The sequence below is a fragment of the Carassius gibelio genome, chromosome B2 (assembly GCF_023724105.1).
Source record: "Carassius gibelio isolate Cgi1373 ecotype wild population from Czech Republic chromosome B2, carGib1.2-hapl.c, whole genome shotgun sequence".
Lineage (NCBI taxonomy): Eukaryota > Metazoa > Chordata > Actinopteri > Cypriniformes > Cyprinidae > Carassius > Carassius gibelio.
This window is the reverse complement of record NC_068397.1, coordinates 26,024,029-26,043,857: the sequence shown is the minus strand read 5'-3', so window position 1 is coordinate 26,043,857 and position 19,829 is coordinate 26,024,029. Positions and strand designations below refer to the sequence as shown.

The window sequence follows — 19,829 nt, the reverse complement described above, 5'->3', positions numbered from 1 at the left end:
ACAGATTGATCATGTACAGTCCCAGAAAAATATGATCACTCTAATCTGTTGCGCCATGCACTAACTAACACTCAGAAACTCAGAAACTGGCCTGGATGCATAGAAACTGATCTATGCAAATTGCATTAAGCTCTAAATTTGCATCTCAACCTGAATGCATAATTCCTTTAGAGAATGCAGACAGTGTGTGCAAAAACAATTCTATCAGTGGGTGCAATTCAATTATAGGGAATTCCCTTCTGCTTCTTCTAATAGGTTTAGATGAATCAGCTTGACAAGTTTGGTTCTGAAGGTTACAGGATGGCCTGTAATCCAGGATTATTTGTGTTGATTATTTTTACTCTTAGACACTGGCTGAATCCCAATTTGCATACTTTCCATTCAATAGGTTCTAGTATGCAAGATAGTATACAAGTATTTAGATGGATTTAGCCACTCTGTTTTGCTACAAGTCAATGGTCAAACTCACTTCCCAGCTGAATAGACCTCTGCAGTGTCAAAGAGGTTGACCCCGTTTTCATAGGCTATAGTCATCAGCTGCTCTGCCACCTACAAAATACACACACACACACACATGCACATGCACACATCAGTATCAAGCACTCGACTGTCAGTAAGCATTGCAGAGAGCTCAGAAGTGTGTGTAAACGTATAATTGAGTGCTCACCTTTCTGAAAACAGTGCTGCTAAAATCCACTACACATGATTCATTGCCATGTGAAGCACATTTAAAACCTTAATTTCCATAACATTTAATTTGTCCAAACCGAATTCAGGGTTGAGCTGAATTTGTTCTTTTTAGACGTATTGTTTTGTACCTTTGCAGAATATTTTTGTCACATTTATTCATATGGACAGTGCCGTTAGGTTAGGAAGCGATGCAGAGAGAAGGACAGAATAATATCAGAAAATGCATGTTATTCTAAAGAAAAACAGTTTATCTTTGTAATCTTTCATCAAGCTTTCTCTGCCCGTGAAATGATTTTCTTTTCGGCTGATTTCACAGAGCGCTGACTGTTATTTTTCAACCCCTTCCCTCCAACCATTTGGCTCCATCCCGGTATTTAATGTCTGCTTGTCACTATGTATATAGGAATACAATATCATAGCATTGCATGAAGTTAATTGCATCTGACGGTGATTTCATTCTTTACACCTCACATTGTTTGTCACATGATGCAGAAAAAAATTTAAACATGGCTTTATGGACATATTTTCAGGCAGATGTACTGAGTATAATGGCATTCATGCACATAACACAAGATTCTTATTATGCATGGATGCTTTGTAAATGTATCGTTTAAAAAATGTGCTCATCATTTTATATATAGTTACAGCTAGTCGTGACGTAGGGTGAGATCATTTAAACTGCACAGCAGTATCACAACTGTTTTCAAGATTTAAAAGCACAAGCTGTTAAATTACTGAGACACATGAGTCTTCATTACCCATATGAAATAGCCTTTAAAAAACAGCCTTAGGGACGGTTCATACAGAATGCTTTTTTAATTAACTCTGTGCTACTTTTCCATTGTTTTTATGTAAACATGCACTCTTGCACAAGACACAGTGTTCTGTGTGCCACACAACTTTTAAAAAACATGTCTTGTGACCTTGTACTGTTCCGAGCGCATTGATCAAAGATCTAGTGCATATTTAAAAAAGCAGAAATGTGTTTTGTGTGAATGGCCCCTTACTAGGTTTGGGAACAGAGCATCTGTTTTTCTAGCATAACTGCTGCAAAGATACAATGATCTTCATGTCAGAGTTTGATCTTCTGTTGACAGAACAATAGGTGGCTAAAACCCCTGCGATCTCTGCAATCCATCAGTCTCTCTCTCTTTAGCTCTCTTTGATGGAGAACTGTCAGCATGAGTGAAAGTAATCTGTTTTGACAGTGTAGTTGTATATTGGTAGACCGATGAGGAAAAAACGTCTGTTCAGCTGTTGATTAGATGACTTATGACATGGAGAAGGGGACTGAATGGGGACGTCCACATCTCGTATAATTTGATTGGACAATAGAGGAGACTCCGCCTCTGGGGAAAGACAGGCTTGTCGGGGAAGTTGCTGCTGCGGGGACTTTTATGATGTAAGAAGCGCTAGTGTTTATGTGCATTTGTCCTGGGTGAGTGTCAGAAAGGGGCACTGGCAGAATGATGTTCTTGTTTGAATAATGAGGAAGACCACAGCATGATGTGTCTATGAGCTTTCCTCTCTGCCAAGACTGTCAGCACAGAACATGCTTATCTCGACTAAATCTGCCCAATTTGTGATAATGTCTAGAGTGGAATTAGAAATGAGAATAATGTGTAAATATATATATATATATATATATATATATATATATATATATATATATATATATATATATATATATATATATATATATATATATAAAACACAGCTGATTCAACACCTTATTATATTATATTACAAAATAATTTATAATGAGTTAATAGATTGTTTACCCTCTAGAATAATTGTTGAGTTCATTTTCTGGTTATGAATATAAAAATTTTCAATTCTCACCTCATCTGAAATCTGTCCCCCAAATGTCACCCACGTGCCTAAGAGAGAGAAAGACATTGGAAGAAAGAGATGAAGTGTGAGTCAGAGGTAAGTTTGCTCCAAGTAGAGCTTGATTTATTTGCTCTGGTGCCTGTCACAGAAACGCTCAAACAGATTAACAAAACACAGACCTGATTCTGAATGTTTTATAGCAATAATACCAGTTAAAAAAAATAAAGAATTCTGTATAAATACAGAAAATGTAAAACATCAAAAATAAATATGCAAACACTTAAGTTCAACATACAAAGAAAGAGACAAAAATGAGGTTGATTCTTGGTAAAAACTGTTCCAGGTTTTGCTGAGGACTCTGTTATTCTTGGCCTGACACACACTGCCTGCAGTCTAAAGCACCCATGATTCATTGCTGTCAGGGTAAGACTCTGCAGTCACTGCCCCACATCCCTGTCACAATCACCTACTATCACCCTAAAATTCACCACGTCTGCGGGTTGAGCATCTCTCCAGCACACACTGGTGTCTTGGGCTTCAAAGTGATGGGATTTATTGGCATCCCATGAGGCGCCCGACTGTGTTTGAGGGTGAGGGAACCCGTCGGGGGTAATCAGCTGTTCCCATGGAGATCAAGTGCTTATGAATTGTAGGATAAATGAGGAAATAATGTGGGCGTTTGCAAGTGTTACGTTCCCTTGGTGACACTAGCGTAGTGATAAGGAACATTTGGCATGTTTCTTAAGTTTTGTACATGAAGTACCAGTCCTCATGCTGCCAGATAACTTTATGTTCACAGCTTCTGTTAGCAACGATGAGCAACAGGGTCTTCAGCATCTCAACAACTGAGAGAAACAAGGGAAAAACAGGCTCTTTCTGCCTAATCATGGATCTCCCTATGAATTAGAGCTGATCGACAAAATCATTTTATATTCATTTACATTAAATAATTGTAAAATGTAGAAATTGGCATGTTCATTACTTAATCTGATTTTATACTTTTATTAGTTAAAATATTTAACCTATTAACTGAACCCCCCTTCAATAAAATTTTATTTTTCATTTAAAATAATTATTTTACAAAAAAATATCTTGGAATCAAAAATTGCTTTGAAATCAAAGCCATACATCTTACTGTATTATGTTCCAAATTTGAAGTTGACATCACAAAAATTCCATCTTTTTTTAGATTTTGTTTAGATGCTATACCAACAAAGCTGTGCAAATGTTACCTCTTGCAACTTTCTAAATTAATTTTTTATTTTAAAATGTTGAGACTCAGACCTTATCAATTATATGAGTTTTTTCAAGATTTGATTATAAAATATTGTAGGTAATTTTGTAACATTACACTTTAAAGTACCATTTCCATAGTAAAAATTACCACTTTTAAAACTGTTTCCACAGTATGAATTTAGAGTGCTTAAACTTACAAATTTTATCCAATTTAGGATGATTCTTAATACATGTGAAAAAAGTGGGACGCCAGTGGGAAATTTTTATAGGCTCCACTGTGCCTCCATCATATCTTAAAGCAGGCACCACTGACTTACATGAACATGAACATACATTGAAATATGCACATATGCACACACAATCCCATACAAAAAATGACTGCTGCTTCTGTGATTTCAACTGAAAGCTGTCCTCATGTATTTAGTAAAGTGCATTTCTAAAGCACTGAAATCTTATTAGCCTGCAGTGTTCTTGTGTTTGATCAAGTGGCTAATGTTTGTGATGTCTGACCTGGAGCTTTGACCTTTGACGTCCCAGGAAAATAACAGCTACAAGCAGGGTGAGTTGTGGCACTTTCGCAGTCTTAATCACTAAATTCACCACCAGTGAATAACAAGGCGCAAAATTAAGCTACTAATTGGTTGAGTTTTATTCACAAAACAAGTCAAAATCACAACTTTTGTAAGCATGTTTACTCTATTTGCATACTCTATTAAATGCTAAAATAATACAGAAAGCACATGCAAATTAATAACATTAAAATCCATCTCATTCTGAAGAATCATGTGAGTAATGATGCTGAAAATTCAGCCTTGCAATTACATTTTAAAAGATATTAAAATAGAAAACGTACTGTTTTTTTTTTGTTTACTGTATTTTAATTAAATAAATGCAGCTGTGGTGAGCATAAGAGATTTCAAAAACATATAAAAAATCTTACTGACCCCAAACATTTGAACAGTAGTGTATATTTGGTTGCAGGAAGGAGGAAGGACTTGCACAGAGCAAGAATCGAATCTAAGATAGGAGAGACACCACTCGGATGCATTGTGAAGATAAGCCTGGGGCTTTTTACATGGTGGAAATAGCATCTGTTTGTTCCTCAATGCTCTTGCTGAAAGCCTGTTGTATGACAACAATAAAATCCAGTTCACTTATTCTAGTTCAGTCCACACCAAACAATTCAGTTGCCAATGCCCTATGGTTTTCATGAGAGCAGATGCGGTTTGCTCTTGGAGATGAAACGAACTAAATTTTCAGTGCACCATTACAATCCCTGCATTTAATTAATCAATAAACTGACACTGCTGTAATTTCCTTGGGTGTCTTGCACTGGTTTGTAACGATAAAAATAAAACAGATTGAGGTGAACTGAATTAGGCATGTTCTCTTGTGTAGTCGTCCATGAGTCCTGTAGCATGAGAACCGGCTGCTATATAAGCCACACTGCGTTTTTATCTCAGAAGAAGTCAACAACAGATTTATACAGTCATTATGTTTGCATTCACAAGGCTTGTTAATGAAACCATCTAATTGTAAAAATAAAAGGGAAGAGAGAATAAATTAAGCATCAACCCATCACTCTCCTGCTGTGTGTGGAGTGTGTGAGGCAATTAGTGAGCTTGTGTTTTAATTCATGATGAATTAAATATGAATGGAGGGAGGATAGCATTTTCGTGATCATGTGACTCTTTAAACACACACTGGTGCCTGCACTTCACTGAAACGCACTGTGTGAATGTATCACTGATCTATGTTACTCATATTCAGTGTGACCTTTTGGTGGTTTATGGCTGCTTTATAAATCAAAAAATGCATACCGAGTCCAAGGCATGACACTCGCAGTCCTGACTTCCCAAGATTCCTGTGGAGAGAACGAAAAATTTGTTAACATAACATTCATGTACCTTCACTTCTGTGCCACCAGTTCCTTTATTATTTTATTTCATAATGTAATAAAAAAATGACACATTAATATATAAAATAAAGAACTAGTATGTATGTATTCTCATAATTTATTTAAACATTTTTAAAAAACTTTCAGAAAATGGTTTTTGGTTTTCATAAATGAATTCACATTGGTTCTGGGTAGGTGTTTCCATATTACGATAAACTTTTATTTTAAAAGTTAAAGTAAAATTTAAATAAAAAGCCACCTCTAAGGTTCTAACCATTCAAGCATGTTTCTGCTATTTGGTTTTCTAAAAGTATTCATGACATCCCACTATGGTGCTGTCAGACACAGACGAGGACACAGAGGATTCAGTGATAAGGTAGTTTAATGTGAATCAGAGGTTTCAGACACAGGTGAATCTTGACACGTGGATAGAACGGTGACAACACAACTTCCCTTATGGTGAACGGTGATCCAGATGGTGCTCAGATGAAGACGATGGGGACAGGAAGACTGACGAGGATGAAGAGGTTTCAAGAGTTCAGGTAGGTTTAATAATGGCGTTCAGGCAAGTGAGGAGATCGGTGCAAGACCAGACGATGAGTGATGGTGACTGATGGCTTTATATGTGGTTCTGGTGATGATGCACAGGAGTTCAGAATTCGGGTGATTGGGGACGAGTGGGTGTGGCGTAAGTGTCCGATTCCGGGAGTGTAGAAGGTGTGGCTGTGACAGTACCCCCTCCTCCACGGGCGGCTCCTGACGGCTGGGATCTTGTGCGACGACGGGGTCTACCTCGGCCACGGGGAGCGGGGCGGTCTGGATGGTCTTGATGAAAGTCAGTGAGAAGGCTGGGGTCCAGGATGTCATTACGATTAACCCAGCAACGCTCCTCCGGGCCGTAGTTTTCCCAGTCCACAAGGTACTCCAGTTGAGGACCCCGTCGTCGAGAGTCGAGGATAGCTCTCACCCGGAAGATGTCGTTGTCGTCTTCGATGGCCGGAGGAGGAGGTACGGCATCATCACCAGGTTCTGTGGATGGAGGAGACAAAGGTTCAGTGAAGGGTTTGAGGAGTGAGACATGGAATGAAGGTGAGATACGGTACTGTGCAGGGAGTTGGAGTCTATAGGTCACTTCGTTCAGTTGCCGTTCAATAGTGAATGGTCCGATGTATCGGGGACTCAGCTTACGGCAGGGCAGTCGGAGGCGGATGTCCCTCGTCGAGAGCCAGACTTGTTGTCCAGGTTGGTATTGCGGCGTGGGTCCTCGACGAGCGTCCGCTTGCTCCTTATGCCTCCGCACTGCCCGCTGGAGATGCACGTGAGCCGAGTCCCAGACCCTCTCGCTCTGTCGGAACCAGTGATCTACCGCTGGGACCTGCGAGGGCTCACCTGACCATGGGAAGAGCGGAGGTTGGTATCCAAGGACACATTGGAAGGGGGTGAGCCCGGTGGTAGATTGCTGGAGGGAGTTCTGAGCGTATTCGGCCCAGGGTAGGTACTGGCTCCAACAGTCCTGGTTACGGTGGCAGTAAATCCTCAGGAACCTCCCCAGCTCCTGAATCTTACGCTCCGTCTGGCCGTTGGTCTGAGGATGGTATCCCGAGGAGAGACTGACGGACACCCCTAGAAGACGGAAGAAAGCTGACCAGACTCTAGAGATGAATTGGGGGCCTCTGTCGGAGACGATATCTTCTGGGATGCCAAAGTGACGGAAGACGTTGTGGAATAGTGCCTCTGCCGCTTCGAACGCAGTGGGGAGTCCTTTGAGAGGGATGAGTTTACATGATTTTGAAAACCTGTCGACCACTACCAGTACACAGGTGTAGCCTTGAGAGAGAGGGAGGTCAATCATGAAATCAATGCCGATATGGGTCCATGGACGTTCAGGAATGGGCAGAGGCACCAGTTTACCTTCCGGGAGTCTTCTAGGGGTGTCTGCTATGGCGCAGACGGAGCATCCTTTGAGGTAGCGGACCGTATCCAGAGCCATCGATGGCCACCAGTAACGCTGTTGTAGGAGCGAGAGGGTCCGCCTCCTGCCTGGGTGTCCAGAGCCCGGAGAGGTGTGAGCTAAGTCCAGGAGGGTAATCCGATGTTGAGGGGGGACGAAGAGTTTCCCTTCTGGACCTCCCGGCGGAGCAGGGTGTTGAAGGTTTTCCTGTGCAATCAGATGATCAATACTCCACTGGATAGGACTAACTATCATGGCTGGAGGGAGGATTGGTTCTGGAGATTCGGATTCAGGATCTGCTTGATGAAGACGGGAGAGGGCGTCGGCTCTATTGTTCTGGGAGCCAGGGCGATAGGTGACCTTGAAGTTGAATCTCGTGAAGAACAAGGCCCATCTAGCTTGGCGATGATTCAGTCTTTTGGCTTCACGGAGGTATTCCAGGTTCCGGTGGTCGGTTACCACCTCGAAAGGGAACTGGGCTCCCTCCAGCCAGTGACGCCATTCTTCCAGAGCCAGCTTAATGGCCAGTAGTTCACGGTTACCGATGTCATAATTCTGCTCCGCCGGGGATAGCTTCTTCGAGAAGAAGGCACATGGATGGAGTCGTGGTGGATTCCCCTGCCGCTGGGAGAGGACTGCTCCGACCCCGGTGGATGAGGCGTCCACTTCCACGATGAACTGGTGGCTGGGATCAGGGTGGATGAGGATTGGAGCGGTCTTGAAGGCTTGTTTGAGCAGGTGGAAAGCTTCAGTGGCCTCGGGGTTCCAGGACAGAGACTTGGGCCGGTTCCGGAGGAGAGAAGTTAGAGGGGAGCTGAGTAAACTGTAGTCCTTGATGAATCTTCGATAAAAGTTGGCAAAGCCCAGGAAGCGTTGAAGTTCTTTTATGGAGCCGGGTTGAGGCCAGTGTGTGATGGCGTCCACCTTCCCCTGGTCCATCTTCACGCCACATGGGTCGATGATGTAACCTAGGAACTGGACTGAGGGCGTATGGAACTAACATTTTTCGGATTTGAGGTAAAGGTGGTGTTCCCGGAGTTTTCGGAGTACGAGGATGACATGATGGATATGTTCTTGCTTGGATGTGGAGTAGATGAGGATGTCGTCGATGTAGACAATTACGAACTTGTTGAGGTAATCTCTGAAGACTTCATTCATGTAGTTTTGGAAGACGGATGGACTGTTGGATAACCCATACGGCATGACCCGGTATTCATAGTGCCCGGAAGGAGTGATGAAAGCGGTCTTCCATTCGTCCCCCTTCCGGATGCGGATTAGGTTGTAGGCGCTCCTCAAGTCCAGTTTCGTGAAGATCCTGGCTCCGCATAGTTGTTCCAACGCCGCTGGGACCAGGGGAAGAGGATAACTGAATTTGACGGTTTGTGAATTGAGGTGGCGATAATCGATGCACGGCCTCAAGCCTCCGTCCTTCTTGGCCACGAAGAAGAAGCTGGAAGCGGCAGGGGAAGTAGATGGTCGGATGAACTCCTGAGCGAGGGCTTCCTGTATATACTCCTCCATGGCCTTCTGCTCCGGGATGGACAGGGGATAGATTCGTCCTTTAGGAAGGGTTGCTCCAGGCAGGAGGTCAATGGCGCAGTCCCATGGCCTATGAGGTGGTAGCTTCGTTGCCAACCGCTTACTGAACACATCCTGGAACGCCCGATATTCAGGAGGGATGATATGATCCATCTTCGTGTCGGGGCTCTCCACTGATGTGGACTGGACCGGTAGGGAAGACTTCCTTAAGGGAGGACTGACCTTGGGGATTTTAGCTGGAGGAGTGATGCAGGTATGATGGCAGGACATTCCCCATTTCAGGATCTCGCCAGTGGGCCAATGGATGTGAGGTTGGTGGAGGTTAAGCCAGGGGCGTCCCAGGATGATGTCTGCGGTGGATTCCTCCAGCACCATGAACGTGATGTCTTCTTCGTGCAGGAGTCCCACGCGGAGGATGATTGTGGGGGAGAAATAGTGGACACGACCCTTGCCCAGCGGCTTTCCCTGTATGGTGGTTACTTTGAGTTCGACAGGGCTTCGGTGATGTTTGGCGTTGAGACGAGTTAAGGTTTGCCGGTTGATGAAGTTCCCCGCCGAACCGGAGTCGATGAGGGCTTGTACTGAAACAGAAGAGCAAAGGTGTCTTAGAGTAACCCAGGTCTTAGTTAGATGAGCAGTTTGAGGAGGTATATGGATGGTACTCACCGCTGGGCGTGGAGGTCGAACTGGACAGGATGGTAAGAGGTGTCCATCTCCCCCACAATAGAGACATAGCCCGGCGTTGATCCTCCGCTGACGTTCTGATGTGGACAGATGGTGAGAGTCCACTTGCATGGGTTCAGGTGCTGGAGGAGCGACAGATGGTATAGCGGGCGGAGGAAGTACAGCGGGAGTGAGCGGATGACAGGCAGTGAGTCTCTGGGCAACTCGAATGGATTTCTGAATGAGATTCTCTAGTCCTAGTGAGTCTTCGTACACAACTATCAAACTTTGTATCTTGTCATTCAATCCGTGGCGATATGCTGTAATTAAGGCAGTTTCATTCCAGCCACTTATGTAAGCGAGAGTACGGAAGCGTATGGCATAATCACTCACAGATTCTTCTCTCTGTTGGTGAATGGTAAATAATTGGTCATGGACAGACAATGCAGAAGTTTGATGGCCAAAGACGGATTTTAACTGGGAACAGAAGTTAGTGACGGATCCAAGGGCAGGTGAGTTCGAGTCCCAGAGAGATTCAGCCCATTGGAGGGCCTTACCTGAGAGTAGGTTGATGATGAAGGCTACTCGACTGCGTTCGGAGGTGAATAAATGAGAGTTGGATTCCATATAGAGGGAACACTGTAGCAGGAACCCGCTGCAATCCTCCGCCGTGCCGCTGTATGTCGCTGGTTTGGCCATGGGACTCGCAGGGGCAACTGAAGAAGTGACGGGAGTTGTAGCGGTGTTTGAGTTGTTGACAGCCGGTGAAGAAGGGGGAGTTTGTTGCATCAGTGAGGACCGTACAGCGTGAACCAGTTGCGTGAAGGGATCCGCGGTGCGGTCCTCGCCCGTGTCCGAAGAGCTCTGCATGCGGTCTGGTCTTCTGTCAGACACAGACGAGGATACAGAGGATTCAGTGATAAGGTAGTTTAATGTGAATCAGAGGTTTCAGACACAGGTGAATCTTGACACGTGGATAGAACGGTGACAACACAACTTCCCTTATGGTGAACGGTGATCCAGATGGTGCTCAGATGAAGACGATGGGGACAGGAAGACTGACGAGGATGAAGAGGTTTCAAGAGTTCAGGTAGGTTTAATAATGGCGTTCAGGCAAGTGAGGAGATCGGTGCAAGACCAGACGATGAGTGATGGTGACTGATGGCTTTATATGTGGTTCTGGTGATGATGCACAGGAGTTCAGAATTCGGGTGATTGGGGACGAGTGGGTGTGGCGTAAGTGTCCGATTCCGGGAGTGTAGAAGGTGTGGCTGTGACAGGTGCATGTGAATAATGGACCTTCTTTTTGGACCCAGAGGAAACCATTTTAATTTTCTCTGTGTGGACAACAACTGAATATTTGATCTGCAGAGACCGTTGTGACTCTTACAGCACTTCAGTGATTTAAGACAGCTATTATCAGAGAACAAAACTCTTTAATAGCTTTCAAAAGTACATGTGAATGCACACACACTAAATGGCTGGCTGGCTGGTATTTATGTCCCAGTCTTGGATTTGAACTTTTTATGGCTTTAGCCTCCAATTTAGATCATCTTATTGGCTACAATATAAAATACATTAGCCATAGCTCTATTCATCAGAGTTAAGATGTGACTTTAACAGCGGCCCTGGTCTCAATCTACAGTAAAACCTCAGCAATCCATTCCTCCATCATTAAAATTTCCTCTACTCTGATATGTGGCTTCCTCTTAATGCCTGGCTGAGTCAGAGATAACACCTCATTCACTTTAAACCCACACTGCAGCTCTGCACCACAAACCAGATTGTTCTAGGCTCACCACTACTGCCCTCAAATTACTTAAACATCTGTTTGCTTCCTGCAATTATGGGGAAAAGTTGTAGTGTTTTAGTGAATGCAGAAGGATATCTATCTATCTATCTATCTATCTATCTATCTATATATATATATCTATCTGTCTAACCATCCATCCATCATATGTACCCATCCATCCATCCATCCATAATATGCATCCATCCATCATATGCATCCATCCATCCATTCATCCATCCATCCATCATATGTACCCATCAATCCATCCATCCATCCATCATATTTACCCATCCATCCATCCATAATATGCATCCATCCATCCTTCCATCCATCAATCCATCCATCATATGTACCCATCAATCCATCCATCCATCCATCATATTTACCCATCCATCCATCCATAATATGCATCCATCCATCCTTCCATCCATCAATCCATCCATCATATGTACCCATCAATCCATCCATCCATCATATGTGCCCATCAATCCATCCATCCATCCATTCATCCATCCATCTATCATATGCATGCATCCATCCATCCATCCATCATTCCATCCATCATATGTGCCCATCAATCCATCCATCCATCCATTCATCCATCCATCTATCATATGCATCCATCAATCCATCCATCATATGTACCTATCAATCCATCCATCCATCAATCCATCATATGTACCCATCCATACATCCATCCATCCATCCATCATATGCATCCATCCATCCATCCATCAATCCATCCATCATATGTACTCATCCATCCATCCATCCATCCATTCATCATATGTACCCATCAATCCATCCATCTGAACAAACACTGAAGTTATACATTTTGGCCTGTAATTCATTTGTGCTGCAGAACTAAATGACATTGTTGAGGAGAGGTGTGATATTGCTTTTCTATGCAATCGGATTTACAATTTTCAACAGGTAGATGAAAAATCCCATAAACTTATAATGAAGGAGGGACCTGAGTCATATTTATTTCCCGCAGTATCATAGAGACACTCAGAGAACCCAAGCAAACGCATAGCAAAGCACAAAGCACCACACATCCACATAGCAACATCCTGGCAACCACCCACAACACCATAACATCCTGTACCACTCACATTCTCTTTTTAGTTAAAAATACCAGAGCAACAGCTCCTGATGTCAAACCTGCCAGCCTAAGATCCTGATTTTGCATCGTAATAAGATGATCAGCATGGATATTCTGCATTTTGAGTAATATTTTAGGAGGAAGAACCAGACATGGTACTTGAATATTTCTGTGCAGCTGTGCATTGACTTGCAGGAAGTGACTTAGTATGCATTTGGAGGGAAACCAAGAACAATGATTTCGGCTTGCGGACACCCACCCCCTGGTTTTCAGTTTATGGTGAGAATACCAAATTATCATGCACAGTTCACACTCCCTTGCAAGCGGATCCATCTCCAACTTTCTGCGTATTATCCCATTAAACGATCTAGGCAAGAATGAAACAAAATTAACAGATACACTCTGTAAAAAAATGACCTACTTAATCACTCTATCTTGTCCCTGCAGGTCAGCCTTCTCAGATTATTGCCTTTTGAAATAAGACAAATCTGTTGTCTTTATAAATGGCGGCTTCATCCTTCACATCGATGCAGCTGTTGCAAAAGCGATGGATGTCGCCCAACATCATCTCCCACTCGATACTTTTGTCAGACGTTCTCCCAGCCATTATTAGTTTGTGTGACATTACAACCACAGCACATTCTCAGCTGCAGACATATATAATTTAACAGGGTGTGCATCTTTTTTCCGGGTAGCAGACATGCACGCTGCTGGGTATCAACAGATCCTTCCTCATCGCAGCGAGCGGAGTCAGAAAGCTGAGAGACTGCATGATAGAAAAGCTCAGAAATGCCTCAGAAAGGAAATGGAAACTATGTATCGTTTAACTGATATTGTACAGAGGAAGGTGTGTGAAGAACATGTGTCTTGACAGGAAAGCAGGTCTGATTTGTTTGTGCATGACAGGGTTTATAGAAAAACTGTTGTTGTTTTTTTCTTGTTTGACTGGATGCTCAAAACACACATAACACAAAACACAGAATCACATCTATGAGTTACAAAGCATGACATCACCATGTGTCCACAGAAATGACATGTTATTCTGAACATTGCACAATGGTAACTTAGCTGAAACCACATTTTAGACACATAATAGTATACTGGTTTACCACATAACTAACACCATGTTTTTTTTTGGATATGTTACCATGATATTTGTTTTTCAGAATACTTTAGAAGTACCTTTGAGTAGCATATACTGTAAATACTATGATTCATGAATTTCAGTGCCATAATATTATAAAAATAACATAGCATTAAATGTAATGCCAGCTACAACAATGTCTCATTTGTAGTTTGAGAGAGGGGTGGAGTGAGCAGTAGCTCATTATCATTTAAAGAGATATGCATTGAAATGGGTGGCTGTGAGCAGAGCTGTTTTCGACCAGGAAAAAATTTGTTCTTTTACACAACCATTGAGGAATTTTAAACTAAGTATGTTGCAGACATTTTATGAAGATCCTAAAGAATCATACCAACTTGTTGAAACTGGGCATCCGATGTCCCATTCAAAGAAAAAAAACATTACAACAATAACAACATGCAGCATTTGGAGAGCCTGACAGATAAAAGAGATGCACTCGATTATTTATCAGTATGACCATTAAATCTGGATGCGTTCACCTGCTTTAAGCATTTCAGTAATTATTGTACGAGCTTGTGAGAGTGTGTGCGAGTGTGAGGCCTCATTACTGACTCTAGTGATACTGTAGTCATTGTAAAACAGAATTGATAACGAGTTTAGAGCAGTCAGGGGACTGCTGCAGAGTGTGATAACTAACTACTGTGTGTGTGTGTGTGTGTGTGTGTGTGTGTGTGTGTGTGTGTGTGTGTGTGTGTGTGTGTGTGTGAGTGTGTGTGTGTGCGGATGGGATTTGAACGAAGTTACCACTGTGTGTGTGTGCGCAGCCTTTTATAATAAAAATTAAATCGTTTTGAAACAAAACTATTAAGCCTCATCAGCAAATGAATAACACAATATGATGATTTACAGATGGGTAACAGGATTTTCTAAACACCACAGGATGTTCCTCAGTTCTCTCTCCAGCAGAATCAGGTTTAGTCCCTCAGCAGTGTCTGAGCAGCCCAGAGCTCATCTGACAATTAAAGGCATAGTTCACTCAAAATGAAAAATATGTCATTATCCATTCACCCTAATGTTGCCCTAATTGACCTGCCTACCTTATAACTAACTAACTAACTAACTAACGAACTCATGAACTAACGATAGATAGATAGATAGATAGATAGATAGATAGATAGATAGATAGATAGATAGATAGATAGATAGATAGATAGATAGATAGATAGATAGATAGATAGATAGATAGATGTAAGTCATAAATTTTAATGTCAGTATGTAACAATACAACATTATTTGTTTGTGGACTATGCACAGGCAGCCTCGCACAGGTAAATATACTGTATCTGAAAACCTGGCTAATAATGCATTATCACAAAAGTCTCTCCCAACAAACCAGAGGAAATGCAAAAGTGATATATGACTGTTGTGGCCTTTTGGGCATCTATGAGGTCTCCTGATCCTGTGTTTCAGAAGATTCTGGAACACAGCTGCCTGTGTTCCATTTATATACAAAAACACACACATTAGCCATTATGTTGTGAAGAAAAATGCTTACAAGCTAAATAAAACTAACACATACACTGATTGATTCTAATAGGCCAATGGCCAAGAAAACAGAAGCCCACACACAAATACAATGACAAGGACAAATGCACACACACACACACACACACACACATGCAGCACGACTGCCCATCTGGACTGCAGCGCTGGCCAGTGAACCATGAAACACTGCAACTGTTAGTTTTAGAGCTGGGAATTCAGAAATACCAGGCCAAATTACACTTTTATTAACTGAGCAAATGCAAGAGAAAGATACAAAAACACACACATAATGCTAATGCTTAATCCCGTAGACACATTAAGATATGGACTTTACAAATCTGTGGACATCGAAGGTTCTTAAAAATGTATTTTAAGCCTTCTTGTCATCTATACAGTCAGAAAGCAAGTGAGCGAAAAAAGCCTTATTGCTCAGATTAGTTAGGGTTATAAGTTTAAGCAGACACAGGTTCCAAAATTAATGCTCAAATCCCAAATGAGAGCCATCTTTTTTTCTTTTCTTTTTTGAGTGAGAGTAAATTAATAAATTAATAAATAATTTGTTAGTAACATTTATAATAGAAAACTTTTAGAATTCCAATATAATTTAATATAATATAATAAATATGTAAATTATGCAAAATACAGTAAGACATATTTATCGCATGTATACTTTCTCAATATTTGCCATTAGCACATGCAGTAGAACAAATCCAGAGATGCAACAGCAACCTTTACTTCCATGCCACACATTTATTCAATTACATTTATTCTGACCACTGACTAAAGACACAAACTCTTAAAAAGGCGCACACTTTGATGCATCAGAAAGATGTTTAAATATAAGCAGCACTTCTTCTGCAAAAATGTAATGTTTACAAAAGACCTGCAGGTCCTACGCTGTCAGAGCAATTGCTATTTCTAAAGATGAAATCATAGTAAGTGACAGATGATTAAACCACAGAGACAGATATTTGTTCTCCAGGACATCCGACATATACAGATAAACAGAGGGCCATTACTCATGGTTAACTTTGCCCTGTGAAAACAACCTATAAGATTCCTCTGCAAGAAGAATGTCCTGTAAGCCTCGGATGCCTTGATTGAAATGAGAGAGAGATAAATAATAAATATATATGATATGAAATAATGTTGCACCAAAATCATAATTGTTAAGTCATTACTTTGCATGGCTATTTTCTCACCCTTTCTTAAAAACACAAAACATCTAAACAATTTCCACCCTTTCATCTCACCTTTAAAATTAAAAAGACTGCTGTCCCTTTAAGACTATGTAAACAGACTATTTGCATGTAAAATGAACCGCTCTGTGTACATAGAGCACTGGACTGGTCAAATGTTTGTGTTGCTTGCTCCATATTTCAGTAACAACCTCTCTGCAATGCCTGCATTACATTGTTAAAAAAAAAAATCCTTGCTGAAATCTGCCACATAAACTCATAAGGTCAGACTAAACTGACAAGGACCTGGTTAATAATAAACTTTCCTAACACTTTCCTAACACTGGAATCCTTCGGAAAGGATATAGCGACAGGAAATACGAACAAGCAGGAAAACCAGGAAAAAGGTTTCCCTGCATTTAATATTATTATCAGTTCTGCTGCTATTCAGGAATTATAAAATAATATCTGTTCTAAAAGTGACTATACGTTTTTAATACTACAGCTAAATCTTATTTCAAAAGATCAGGACAAGCTAATTTCCTCATGATATGCCACTTTAAATCACACAATTAATCATTGAAAATGTAGGAAAATAATAAATGTCAAGCATGAGTACGTGAAGCTGGACGTCAGCCGAGGGTGATCAGGTTTACCCTACTGCCCAATTATGACCCCTGTCCGACAGCTAATGTGTCCAATTAGAGTAATGTGCAAGCAAACCGCCAGTTTCTGTCGTTATGGAAACTAGCAGATATGCGATAACTGTTGCATGCTTGTGGTATACTTGTGTCTCAGATGCAATTAATTATTTCCAGCACAAAAACCATTAGTTCACACTTCCCCCTCAAATTCACAAACACACACACACTGAATGTTTTCAGCTCTCTGCTTCAGCCTTTCCTCCAATTCACTATTTCACACACAAGACGAAAAAAAAAGAAAGAAAAAAGACGCTCTTCATTTTGAGCGCGTAACAAAAAAAGTAATCTACTTAATGGAGCCAATCACAATATACTTTATACTTCAACAATCACTCCACCAACTCACATTATTATCCATCAAACAAAAAACACTTTTTCATGAACTAAACACCCAAAAATGAAAATTCTGTCATAATTTACTTATTCTCATGTTATTACAAACTTGCAAGACTTTCTTGCTTTTGTGGAATGTAAAAAAATATATATTTTAAATAACCAACCAGTTTCGATTCCCATTGACTTCCATTGCATGGACAAAAAATACCGGAAGTCAATGGGAACTGAAGCTGGTAATTAACATTCTTCAAAATATCATTTTTTAAATTTTATTTTTGTGTTCTACAGAAGAATGAAATGCATACAGGTTTGAAATGACATGAGGGTGAGAAAATTAACGGATTTTCAGTTTTTGGATGAACTATTCCTTTAAGATTTCAAGGACAGGGTTTACTAGAATGAGTTATAAAATTTGTTCATTCACAGCACTGCTATTCTCATAGAAACCTTTTCCATGTCTTTTTGAGAATGAAAATGAAAGACAAAGATCAGAGTTATCAAAACTATAAACTATACCTGTTTATAAAACAAATTACTCAAAAGACTCACTCAAACTGTGTCAGAACTGATATTTTACAGCGCTATCATCCAGTTTTCGGTGGTTGCCAGAAGTTTTCTATACCTGTACTTCATGCCGGTGAGTTTTCCAGTGGACTCTTTCAGGGAAATGTGGTGCCTGTGTGTAAAAGAGCCCAGGCTCCGGGCAATCAGTGCCACCGTTCGAAACCGTGCCCGTGCCGCGCTGGCCGTGTTCGGACTCGACGTGTTCTGCTTGTTAGGCTCGCTGGTACGCGGGGCCTTCAACCCGTGATCGGTACACGCGAAGGACACCTGCATGGCTGTTAACAGCAAAGGAACTTGAGTTGGAAAAACTGACACAGCTTGTCCTGGAAGTCTTTGAGAGACAGGATGGAGTTCTGGATTGGCTCTCAAATACTGAAGAGTTTATAGTCACTAGTTTTCTCTTTCTAAAACTCTTGCTCTCTTTCCCAACAGGAGCTGATCCCGCTGTTTGATGCTCTTCTTAACCTGTGAGATGCTGTTGTGCCCTTCACACTTCTCTTCGTTTTGCCTCCTTCTGTCACGCTTTCCCCTTCACTGATCTTAGCTGACCCTCAGTGGTGTTCCTCCTCTGGCTTATGACGGGCTGAGGGGGTTTTCTTCAGCCCACGCTCCTCACCGAGACTATAAGAGCAGTCCGAGTGCACCGCAGGAGACACACAGCTATGCAACAGACTCCAGGACTCTGGTGGGCTGCAAACCCGGATGATCGATGTATTGCTGAAACTCCAGGACAGAACCGGACGACCTTCCCGAAAGCCGTCCAGATGAGCGAGCTGCAAGGTGAAAAATACCCAGCGTCCCGCATCTAAATGTCCTCTTTCCGAAAACAGGCGAATGCAGTTCGGCTGGCACTGAAAACAGTCAGTTTGATGAAGAAATATGTAAACGAAAGCAGACAGGCAGAGGAGAGGACAGAGAGAGAGGGGGATGCGGCATGATCACTGGGGCTGTAAGTGAAAGAGAGGAGATTGAGAGAGAGAGAGTGAGTGTGAAAGAGGAGGCATGAAAGCGTTGCATGTGAGAATGATGCTCAATCAGGGACGTAAGGAGGGAGTAGAGAGAGAGTGGGAGATGGAGAGAGAGAGACTGCAATGAGACTGAAATAACTGCAGTCTCTCACCAGCGGCTCAGTGCTGCGCTCAACAGTGAGAGTGAAGACAATCCATCTGGATGGGACACTATGTGTGTATGTGTGAGTGTGATTCGCTTGGATACGTTTATAATGCAGATGTCATTCTCATTTCGCAGTGTGTCACATGTAGTCCACTGCGAAAACTTGAAAAAAGGGTGTGATGGAACAGTGAAGCATTGATTGGACTTGATTTTTTTTTGTGTGCCACTGCTTTCCTCGAAACATATTTGTGCTGCAGTGGGTTTATAACAATGACTTAACAAAACATGCCGTTCAGTGAAGGAGCTCAAAACTAGACATCAAATTAAAGTCTAAATCTGGCCTCTTAAACAAGACCATGTGATCCAAACTGACTGTTGTGCTCAGATATGATCGAACCTGAAAATGTTTTTATTTTCTCTCCGAGCGAGTTGACACAGACTCTCACATTAAATAAGTTTGGTTTTTAGGAATAACAAACTAGAACCTGACGGAATCTAACGTCATATGTGGGTAAAAACAGAACCAGCTTGAAACCTAGTCATAATGACTGATAGAAAACAATTTAGAGAATTTATAGAGCGGTCATTTAAATATAACC

The 19,829-nt window shown here is 41.8% G+C and overlaps 1 protein-coding gene across 2 annotated transcripts in view; it reads right to left on the bottom strand.

The window, feature by feature from the left end:
* The window catches only part of kcnab1b (potassium voltage-gated channel subfamily A regulatory beta subunit 1b), a 38,741-nt gene that overhangs the window by 15,000 nt on the left and 3,912 nt on the right, over positions 1-19,829 (bottom strand). Inside the window, exons 1-4 of one of the 2 annotated variants that reach the window (XM_052549704.1) lie at positions 18,176-19,124; positions 5,580-5,623; positions 2,533-2,570; positions 470-549 (exon numbers count right to left, since the gene is read on the bottom strand). In XM_052549704.1, the coding sequence (XP_052405664.1) occupies positions 470-549; positions 2,533-2,570; positions 5,580-5,623; positions 18,176-18,390 (377 nt within the window). In that variant the 5' untranslated portion in view covers positions 18,391-19,124. Of the gene's footprint in view, positions 1-469; positions 550-2,532; positions 2,571-5,579; positions 5,624-18,175; positions 19,125-19,829 lie in introns of those variants that run through there. The other variant, XM_052549701.1, reaches the window with a different exon arrangement.